General features: G+C 43.1%; 1 protein-coding gene across 4 annotated transcripts in view; it reads right to left on the bottom strand.

The window, feature by feature from the left end:
- Window positions 1–1,884: 1,884 nt before the first annotated feature.
- Window positions 1,885–11,370, bottom strand: part of lrp8 (low density lipoprotein receptor-related protein 8, apolipoprotein e receptor) — a 163,105-nt gene continuing 153,619 nt past the window's right edge. Inside the window, exons 18-19 of one of the 4 annotated variants that reach the window (XM_047587044.1) lie at window positions 10,255–10,445; window positions 1,885–8,397 (exon numbers count right to left, since the gene is read on the bottom strand). In XM_047587044.1, coding sequence (XP_047443000.1) covers window positions 8,359–8,397; window positions 10,255–10,445 — 230 coding nt within the window. In that variant the 3' untranslated portion in view covers window positions 1,885–8,358. Of the gene's footprint in view, window positions 10,446–11,370 lie in introns of all 4 variants that reach the window. The other 3 variants (XM_047587045.1, XM_047587042.1, XM_047587043.1) reach the window with 3 other exon arrangements.

Genomic DNA, 11,370 nt, shown 5'->3' with positions numbered 1-11,370 from the left:
AGGAGACAGAAAGACACAGAAATCAATCACGTGTCCCTGCAAAACTGTTCACACCACTGTTTCAGGATATATGCTGTGAAAGTTGAGCTTTAAACCTGAAGCTTAAACTGGTCTGTATCGAATGCACATGACAGGTGCGCTTTCTCTGAGGGAATTGTGCTCTGCTGATCAGACAACTGCAGAAGGAACTGGAAAGATAGTGCCTTAAAATACAATGTGAGGGATAAAACATGATAATTAGGTCACATTGTCCAGGATTGTTCAAAAAATTCAGATCATAGTGCATTATAGTATTTTCTGTTTTGGGCATTAAAATTCAGTAGAAGACACAAGATATACAAAATATACATGGCTACACTGGCTCACAACTTGTTTAACCTTTGGCTCCAACAGATACATACTGCATGCTCTGTATCTCTGAATGGGCTGTGAAGATCGTAAAACCCTGTGGGAAAAAGCTTATATCATAAATTTTGCCTTACCTTATGAAAACAGCCCCTTCTTTGACTTTCCGCAGAACAAATATTTATCACTCTTCTGGGGCCGCCACTGTCTACACGCCTGGCGGTAACAATAATCTTTGACAGCTCTTGACTTTAAAGAGTTAGGACACATGACAAATGCTGCCTCAGTTTGCACGTGAGAAAGTTGATTCACTGGAGTACGACAGGCTAAGACTGTCAATATTCTATATTGTGTTTCTTCTTCGATAAATGCCATGTAAGAAAGTAAACCAATAATGGCCTGTTCCATTCATCCAGAAGCCAAAAAACAAAAAAACATTAAAAACACATCAGTTTAACAGTGGGTGACATCTTCTTCCAGCTCAACGAACAAAGCATTCTGTCCTGACGCTGCAAATACTCCCCAATGTACCAGATGTCTATTCATCTCCAGTCACATTTCCTAAAAATTAACACTTAATTAAAACAAATAACTTACACCGACCAGGCATAATACAGTGACCACCTTCCTAATATTGTGTAGGTCTCCTTTGTGACACATCAGAGAATGGACATGGGCCTTCTGAGGGTGTCCTGTGGTGTCTGCCAGAGAAAGATAAGCAGCTGGGAATACTGAAGCAGAAAAACGTGACGCATAGATACATTTCTGGGGGAGGTGCACATTAGGCTACGGTGTTAGGGTCTGGGCTATGTCAAATTGACCCAGAAGCATAAACCACCTATAAGTAACATCCACAGATGTTTCCCAGCTTAACACTGTATTATCTCAAGATGGTCAGTGTTATTTACTCTACTCTACTTTACTTACTCTACTGTCAGCGGTCATAACGTTACGCAACAAACTGCCTATTAGGGCCGAGAGCTGCTAGTGCTAGAGAAGTTGGTGTTTAGAGACACAGTTTGCATTTCTGAATTTGATCTCCTCGAAACTATTTAAAGGAAATATATCATTGAAAAAAACTGTCACTGTCACTGTTTTTGAACATAAAACAACAAACATTTGCTGGGGGTATTCATTGGGTATCAACAGCATAGGCATATGCAGCTCATTTGCATTTAAAGCTACAGGCCCTAATAGCCCGTTTGGAGCAAGGCTTTAACCTAGTGTATACAGGGATGGTACAATGTAAGATCTGTGCAATATTTTGAGCTGAAACTTGAACCAAACATTTCGGAGACATGTGAGACTTGAATTCATTTTGTAAAAAAAAAGGTATGATATGGGTCCTTTAAGTCAGTCAAAAGCTAATCAAACACTGTGTTGGCAAATATACCTAACTTCAGTCCTAACACTGGAGTGAAAGTTGCCATGTATTCCTTAAATGATTATTTCTCTATTTTAAGACCCAGGTTTCCTTGGTAACTAAAGAAGACAGCTTGTGGGATTATTAGATGTAAGGAGAATACAACTGAGACGGCGAAGGTTGGACAGTTTTTATAAATTTAATATATCAATATATAGAGATATTTATCAACAGCTTGATTTCATAGAAACGTGAGTGAGACCATTTTGGCATACAGTACAGATATTCCATGTAAGTACAGAAGTTGCTAAGTTTTTAACTCGCCCTGTCCCCTCCCGTCCCTTCCCGTCCCTTCCCTCACCTACCCGCCAATTTAAAGTCCCCCCTGCCCCTCCCACAGACACGCAACACAGAAAAACAGAAAGAGTAAAAGTATACAGGAGCACAAAACAAGGCACCAATAAATTAAAATCATAACCCCTCTTTTAAAAAAAACAACAACCAAAATTAAAAACTCAACAGAATTAAATACAGTATGTAGACTAAACTCTGCAATGCTGTTAAAAAGCAAAAAAAAGAAGAAAGAAATAAAAATAAATCAAAACAAGTGGAAAAGACAGGAGAAAAAGTAAAATATAAACACTTTGGCAGATTATTAATTTTTAGTTACAATCAAGTAGTAAAGAAATCCAGTGCTCTTGTGTACAAATAAATTCATATATAGTCTACACTCCTTTTTACCCCGGAAGTTTATGTACATATTTTTTATTCTTTTTTTTTTTTATTTTGTTTGCTTATTTTTTTCTTTATTTTAATTTTTTTTACAGATACATTTAAAACATTATCAAAAAGTGTATGAAAACGTATTATTTACAAGTCATGATTCAAAACCATTGGACCGTACCACTGGAGCCCACCCCGCCCCTTTTATTTCCTAAGAACGTTATCTCTTTACACAGTGCAGAAGGCTTCTCGAAAAGGTTTGTGCAACAAACAGCGTAAAAATAAAAAATAAAAAATATGCCTGTCTTATTTATGGCTGAGGAATGGACAGAATCCCAACACTGAGATTTCCTCGCGGGGGAATGACACGTTAGGCAACATTTTGAGAAAATGCAGGCGGACGAGTTTGGGGAAAACTTGTTTCTTACATTTCCGGTGACTTTCGCCAACCTCGGTGACAATATGCATCAAAATGTTGCCCCTGTATATCATATCATCATCTCAACCCACAAAAAGATTTACACAAACAGATTTCCCCAACCTCCCGAGCGCGTTCTTCTTCTTCTTCTTTCGTGCAACCTTCATTTTACGGTAGAAAAATGCAGGCGACTGAACACGGCCCTTCAAGTAATTGAACATCAAGTATATGAAACTGGGAATGGTTTGGAGAGAGAAAAAGAACAACAACTACGATTCACAGACTCACAGTCAAAAAAAAGAAAGAAAAAAACTGAAAGAAAAGAAGAGGAATCAGCTGATCAAGGGAAGTCACCGGGTCAACGAGAGCTAAATGCCAGCCAAGTAGAGTCACTGAAGGTTCCTTCCGCCGTCCAAAACTGTAGCTCGAGGGGCAGGCTGCTTCTCCAGGCAGAGCGTGACCGTTCGCCAGTTTGCTCGTCCACATTTGGGAAGGGTTTGCTTTTTTTTTTTCCTTGTTATTTCTTGGGGGGGTTCCAGGTTACATCCTCTAGTGTTTTCCTCAACTCTTCCAGTGTGTGTGCCTGTCTACCAAAAGACTAAGAGCCCTTGCCAAAAGAAAGATGCGGATGTTGGCTGAAATGAACATGAGGACAGCAACAATGACTTTTGCTCTCTGAACTACAACTCAGTGTTGTAACAAGCACTCGCGATGTGAGAGACACGAGAAAATGTAGAGAGCGTTCTGGTTAAAGCAGCATGAGTCAAGATTCTTCGCTAGAAAAAATGCCAGAAAGAGGTTTTTAGGTGAGGAGTCAAAGGACAAGCAACAGCGCAGTTAAAGCAGGGAGCACAAATCACACTCTAACTACAGCGTACAGATGACATCATGAGTTATAGTAAGAGTTTTTATAATTATGAGGAGCTAATATCATGTATTCTGATAAAAATATAAACCACATGTCACGCATGCAATTTACTTTGACCTATTTCGGAGTTGGTATGTCTTTTGTGCATTAGGAATTGTTGGGAATCTTCAAATGCTTTATTCATGTGCGAGTGTAAATGGGGAGTGAAATATTTAGATGAATAGACCGACAAAAAGGCGAAAGCTCTCAGCCATCCGGGTCACGGTATATTTAAAACAAAGCTAAAACGAAACCAGCAGGACTTGCTTTACTTTTTCCTGATGACTGTTCACCTTTCGTCAAAGTGGCGTCTTCGGCTTCCGTTGTTTTAGCTTTTTGTTTTAATTACACCAGATTGTATTACCTGCAACCATGTGTCCAAGTAGGTTAGGTTATCTGGGGAAACAATATGTGGCCTGGTTTAATACAGCAATAGTCCACATTAAATGTATTCAATTAATCAGTTAGCATTATCTATTCAAAATGACATACTCTTCTTAACACTAACTAGGTAACTTTGTTGCCTAAACGTAATCACTGACTGGTGCCAGCATGAAAACCCTGGACTTTGATCTCAATGTCCTGCAGCATTGCAGACCCACCATCCACCCTGAGCACCTTCCTGCGATTTAGTGAAGCGCAGTATATAAACAGGACACCCTGTTTACTCAATCCAAGTGGCCAATTACATTTAACAATTCAACGAAACTGGGGAAGACTATTTTGTGCGATATAAATGTAATTTCTTGGACACAGGGTTGCAAGTTTCCTGGAGTATTGATCAGGAAAACAACTTTATGCTGCTTTTGCTTCGCCAGAATGGAGTCGGTCGCAGAAGCTTGTGATCTTAGCTCATTACAGAGTGAGAAAGTTCTGGCAACGTGGGTTTTTAAGTTACAGCATCACTTTAGAACTTATATAACATGCGACTAAATGTTTGATTTTCCAGCATGCAGGCAAAAGAGATGTTCAGATCAAGATCCAGATTTTTTCGTAACTTCAAAATCACTGCACAAGAACATCTCCCCAAAAAAGCTAAATTCAATACAGGACATTTCTTAAATGTGTTACGTAACTGTGCAAGATATCGTGTGTCACGTTGAACGTAGTTCTCCAAAGCAGCAAATATTAGGTTAACACTAAATAAATTAAGAAAATTGACCCAGAGAGATAAACACAGGTACCTTTAAAACACGGTACCTCCATTACGGACACTGACATAACTCAACATGTGTAGATGAACACATACACTCCTTCCAGACCTTTTCAGCACGATGCGAGTGCTCGGTTTGATCTTTATAGCTGCCTGTTGTTTATGGTTGTGACCCACGGCGAAAGGATGACGACGCCGACATTAGAGCACTGGTTAGTGTAATAATGATCCGCCGTAAATACAGACCAAAACACACGGTCAGAGCACGCCCTCTCCCACCACTACAATTTATGTCCCGATACCAGTGAATGACAAAAGCCCCTTTCTAAACTTTTTTTTTTCCGAAGCGCCCTTCAGTGTCGACGGCCTGGCCTTGAGGTGACCACAGAGTGGACGAGCCAATCTGTCTTGGCATTGTTGCAATAATAACTTTCCTTCGGTGCCACGCTCAGGCACCTCAATAAATAAGCAATTTATCCTCCTAACTGCAAACCCCCGGCACGGAACTCCATTAGACCCGGGGCAAACGCGGACGTGAAGGAAAGTTCAAAGATGACTCAGCTCTGGGTTCAATCCAGCACAGAGGCTGGAGGTCATTCCATCCTAAATTCACAAAGACGTCCGGCCAACGGCCTTTTCCTTTTAACCTCAGAGCATTGTTTTCACAACTCCTTTAGGACGTGAAGATAAAATGAGCTTCACGACCTCCTGATAATTGATGCAAAGGGCTGCTGTGTTCTTTTCCATTTCATATACTTCAAGTAAGCTACAAAACCAGTGTAACAGGATGCTGAGCTGAATCATCATCTTTCCCGGTGCGTAAAGCATTTTTTCCCCCCCTTCATCCGTATGAGGTCAAAATGAATGGAGATGGCCTCCCTCCTGCGCTCAATCCTCCGTCGTTAGATAGATGCCGAGGAGGGAGTCAATTTACCTGCCTAGCGCGCCACTTGTCACGTACAGTACGTACAAATCGCCCGCCGGGCATCATAAACGGAGAGGGAAACGTGCCATCCTTCCGAGGGAGGTGAGAGGAACGACGGGCACGTTGGCAGGAATCCGGAAAAACAAATGACCCACCATTAATCATCCCAGCGCAAACCTCGCCTCGCGCATGGTAGCAGTATAAATCCTGGCTGTACCTTTACATTTGTCTGCTCTTTAGAGTCTCCCCCTCTCTTCTTTCCTCGCGAATATCCGAGCCTCTGCACTGAGCAATCCTTTCCGCGAATAATTACCTTCATTAATAAGCTGTTGTACGAATGCAAAATCTGAATCGGTGCCGAGCCTATGGCCTGGAAGACTTTAACGTTTGCATGACTTTTTCTGCATCAGTAAGTTTGCTAAAAAACTAAACAAAAGAAACACGGATGTGCCGAACGAAAGCACATGAAGTGCAACACTGTTCCGATTCGTTGACCTAAAAATGGAAGACGTGTGTACAGTTTGGACAGTGACAAACAGCTCTGTATTCAATGTACTGTAAGTGTGCTTAAAACTGTGCCCATTAGGAGACTAAACGATGTCCAGAATAAGTTGTTAATTTGCTGTAACGACTTGTAGCAGCTATCATGCTACTCTGTCATAATGGCCTCTGGTAATTTACTGTTACAACACAATGAGCAATTACTAGCATACTCACTGGGCACCAATTCCATCTGATTCAACGGGCTGGAAGCATGTCTGCGGCGAGCCAATGGAAGAACGGCTCTTCACGCCGGTTCACACATTTCCTCCCTATCCAGCTTTCAAATCAAATCAGCGCTCGGCTCAGTCAGCCTCGGCGTATTACTCATCTGTTCATACAAAGCAGGGCCGCTCGCAACCACGAGCGAACGGTCCGTGACAGCAGAAAGTGATTTCTTCCAAGCGTGGACTCTCACGCTTTTTTTTTCCTTCTTTTTTTTTAAACAATGTCTCATCCAGAACCACAGACATGTGAAGTCACACAAACAACGCGACTGATGAGTGAGAGGCTGCTCAATTTCCAAACACTTGGCTGCAGCTTAGAGATCGTAAATTCAAGCGAAATCAGGGGAAAAGTGATGGATCAGGAGTTGCACGGGCCCAAAATTCAGCAAGATAAAAACAAAACATCGCTCTTGACAGTTGTTTGCAGCTATCAATACGTATCTGTGTCAGCTGCAACGTCAGACTTCATTTGTAACAGTGAATAAATAACAGTGTCGTAGCTGTGCGACAACCACGCATTCTTAATTTTTCTTGCGCTTCATTTCTGCCAGATCACGACACAGTACGTGCATACCGCGCATTTAAATGCATTCGGAACCAAGAATTAATTACGATCGATGAGAGGCCGCTGTGCACAATCACGCTCCCAGTCCTCAGCACAGATTCTCGCGTCTCCAAACAGTCACAGAGTTTTGTAGCAGTCTGCGCTGGAATATACTTCTACCTCTGAAATATTGATGCCTGCAGACACAAACATAATGTCAGACACACACGTGTGAGTCCTAATACCCACTGCAAATAAGCAAACAATCCCAAGTTCATTATCGACTGTACGCATACCGGGAAAGAGGATTACCCATAATCCTTTGCCTTTTCTGCCCTGCTGCTGTTTTTTTTTTTTTTTTTGCCTTGAGGCAGTACCCTCTGGTGGCACAAATCCTTCCAAAAAAAAAAAAAAAAAACAAAACAAAAAAAAACACCTTCCCTTACTCTTCCACCCCAAAATCACCTCCAAATGTGAAGACAGCTCCATCACCTTTTCCTCTCCTTTCCCCTTGGCTATATTTAGCTTTACCATATGTTATTGGGCGACTCTGAAGGGGCTGGGTGTGAAAAAGGATGACATCCGCCCTTTAAAAAAAATATGTCTTGTCAACTTTTGTGTGTAAGGGCGGCTACTAGGAAATAAAACGTCCTTGACAAGTGCTGTGCTGTAGGCTGTATCTGTGCGGACTTGACCAACCAGATCTGCTTATCGTACTCTGCACTGAGAGATGCTGATTAGATATTTACAACAGGGAGCAAATAAATAAAACAAAAACGTATGAACTGAAAGTTACGTAGGGCGGCTCTTCCACCCCCCACTTGTACAGTGGCCAGGTAGCCCTCTATTTACAATGTGCACTGAGACAGCCCAACGAGGTTAGTACGAACAATATCATCAAGCAGCATTTTACACACCACTACTGCTAACAAGAAGCAGAGAGAAGAGAGGAGCGGAGCAGCGGCTACTAAACTACAAGAGTAGTGGCTAGTAATGGTAGTAATGTTACTCCAATGTAGAAAGTAGGAGAGGAAGGGAGGGGGAGGGGGAGGTGTACGTGTCATCCCTGCTCCTTAAAAGGTATAGTGAGGACTCCTTCTCTTTCTCCTCTGCGTTGTACTGGCCTCACTGTAGTGGTGTCGAGGCTGTGGCGAGAGGAGGGGCCAGGATGGGACTAGAGGGTGGGGGGGCGGGCTGCATCCCCCCACCACCCTCAGGGATAGCCATCATCCTCCAGACTGAGTGCCACGCGCTGCAAACAGCAAATAAAAAGACTGTTACCACAGAAGGCTGGTGAAGGAGAGAGAAAACAAGAGGAGAAAAATTCACGTTTAGCTGGAACCCATGACAAAATTAGATTTCTCATCCTCCATTTCCCCCTCTTTGCTGGCCTCACTTCTCCTCTTTACCCCCCCCCCAACACACACACACACTTGTTCGTCCCCTCCTTCCTTGGCTGCTCCTAGGCGAGGAATGCAGCTCGCTTGCCCACGGCTGCAAATGTCTGGCCCACATAACGCCAGCCTGGCTCCCTCTGGTTTGCCTGAGATGCCACAATGCTACTACGCGAAACCAAGACAAAAGTTAAGGAGAGGCACGGAAACAAGCAAAAAGCTAAAAGACAACAAAAGGGGGTTGTGCAGACATAAATAATGAAAGAGGAGGATGGAAAGGGAGCGAAGTCGCCTTCCCGCGGCTCCTCGCTGAGGAGAGGCGGTTGTTACTTCGACCTTGAATCTTAATATGACTCAGTCGTGCACCTGTTTCGTGCGCGCGTGTGTGTGTTTGTGTGCGTGTCTGCGCTCCCTCCCTGTCATCGTGCCAGTGATACCCAGAATTCTTTGCCTTCTTTCTCTGTGGAGCAACACAAAAGAATCTGTGTTACCATGCCAACCGATCAAAGCGCTAGGCTGCCATCCGCCCCTCCATCACCCCCACTCCCCAATAATCCTTTTTGGCTGCCCTTCCCCACTTCGCTGACACCCAAAACAACAGATATATTCAATAAATGTCACAAGTGTCCCGATGACTCTAGATGTGAGTGTATTTCCACCTCTACAGCTGCCATTGCTTCCAGAGTTTGACAAACGACCGATTCACCCGAAACTGCTTCTCCATCAGTGGAAAATGAGCAGGGCGGTCTGCAGCCCTAATGTTGAGATTTGTAGTTTCTGCAAATGCACTCAAATGCAAAAATTCCTGATTTGTGCTCCCTTTTTTTTTTTTTTACCATTTGTGCATTATTTACACAGTCACTACCCACTTTAAAACTTCAATTTGCTTTGAGTAGTGGTCTATCCTTGTGCCGTGCAGTCCTCTTTCAAGTAAAATATAAAGCTAATCCCTTTTCTCTTCAAAGGAATCTCAAAACTTCAATGAACCCTGTTTGCACTCAGATAGCAGTAATCATTTATGACTCAATGCTCTTGTTTGGTTAGAACCTGGACGACTCCTTGTCATCATATATAAGAACAGTCGTTCCAAAATTCCTCACTTCGTTACCTCGTGGCTCATGTTTTCAGCTATCTAGTGACCAAGCTGAAATAAAAAAAAAAAAGAATTTCTACTTCTGTAAACAACGGATGACACCTTTCATCTGTGTCGTTTTTTTTTTGTTTTTTTGTGTGTGTGTGTGCGTGTCAGGAAACGGGGACATACACTTCAATAACCAGAAACACAAAACACATTGCACAAGTGAATGGGATGGCAGGTTGGCAGCAGGGACTTGCTGTTGATAAAATGTATGCACCGTATGAATATGGTCGCCGACGGTGAATGGAATGTGAACATGGTGTAGTGGTGAAGGGCTTATATTGTATGTGTATATGATTTTCAGTGAGTTCTGCAAAAAACTATTCGTGAACACGTGACAGTGTGCAAGCCTGTTCTTTTTTCCCGCCGGGCCGACGTGTACGAAAACCAGGCTTTTCCAAACCCTCGCGCATCCTCCCTTTTCCCAAACATTAGAAACTTCCTCCTCTGCTCTGCGGCTCCCCCCTCATTTGCCGCTGGAGAGCATCGGCGCCCCTGAGTACCAGTGCGAGTTGCTGTCTGTGATGCCGCCCCCTAGTGGAAGCGCTATGAACGGCTGACTGTGGCTGCCACTCACTGCTGGGTAGACGTGGCCGATGGACTCGCTGTGGCGCCCGATGTGGATCTCGTCGTCGTCGTCCTCCGTGGTTTTGCGGTAGACGGGGTTGTCGAAGTTCATGCTCTTGGTGTTCTTGCGCCGCCAGTTGCGCCAGACCAGGTATCCGCCGGTGCACAGCAATCCAATGACCACTGTGGCAAGGATAGGGACTGCATGTGTTTAACACACACACAACAACAACACACGGCGGGAGCGTTAACACAGCCCAGGGGACACAGAGCGGCGCTTCAAGCACTCACGCACACAACCACGTCTTGCACCGCGTCTTCTATCAGCTGAAGGCTCATTGTTTTGTAAAATTCAAAGTATTCATTATGTCCTTTAACAAGTGAACTTTGTTTTCTGTAACTTAACTGTAGTGGTCACCATTTCTTGTAGTACAGCGCATGGCATTTTTGGATGCATGAAAACGTAAGATTCTTTGGGCCTGGGGTGTTGAACTCATTTTAGATAAGGGGTCATATACAGCCCAATTTGATCTGAAGGGGTAACATAATAGCATAGTAACCTGTAAATAATGACGAGTTTCCATTTGTTTTAGTGCAGTGAACAACCTGGAATGTCTCAAGAAAATAGGTTAAATTTCCGAGAAACAGGTGTCATTGCCAGGGCCGTACATTAGAGAGAGTTTGGCCAACTAGGGAATGGACCATCTGAGCTATCCCTCTATGTCGATTGGTTCTGAGCTGGTCCCGTGTTTCATGGGTGCCATGTTGGAAGCATCTAACCAATATTCGCCCATAGAGAAGTGGCAATAACGGAGAATAAAACTGGATTAAAAGTTAAAATATGCCACAGTGTTTAGCCTACGGCTCCGGCACAGGATCAGGAAAACGCGGGAGAAACTCCACCGTTTCCCCAGTGAACAAAAATGGAGAAAGTTATGAGAGCAGAAGATTAAAAGGAAGAACTGGTTGTCAACTTATTTCTCCCTATTATGTGAGGTGAATGTCAATGTCTCTCTTAGACGTTTGTTAAGATTTTATATAGAAAAATAAAGTCATACCATCATTAATGTGAACCTGAATCTCAAAATTACAAATAAATTAAGTTTAAAGTTAACCAAGAATTATC

Source organism: Mugil cephalus, chromosome 6 (genome assembly GCF_022458985.1).
Source record: "Mugil cephalus isolate CIBA_MC_2020 chromosome 6, CIBA_Mcephalus_1.1, whole genome shotgun sequence".
NCBI lineage: Eukaryota > Metazoa > Chordata > Actinopteri > Mugiliformes > Mugilidae > Mugil > Mugil cephalus.
The sequence above is the reverse complement of the archived record's forward strand: the minus strand, read 5'-3'. Positions and strand labels throughout refer to the sequence as shown.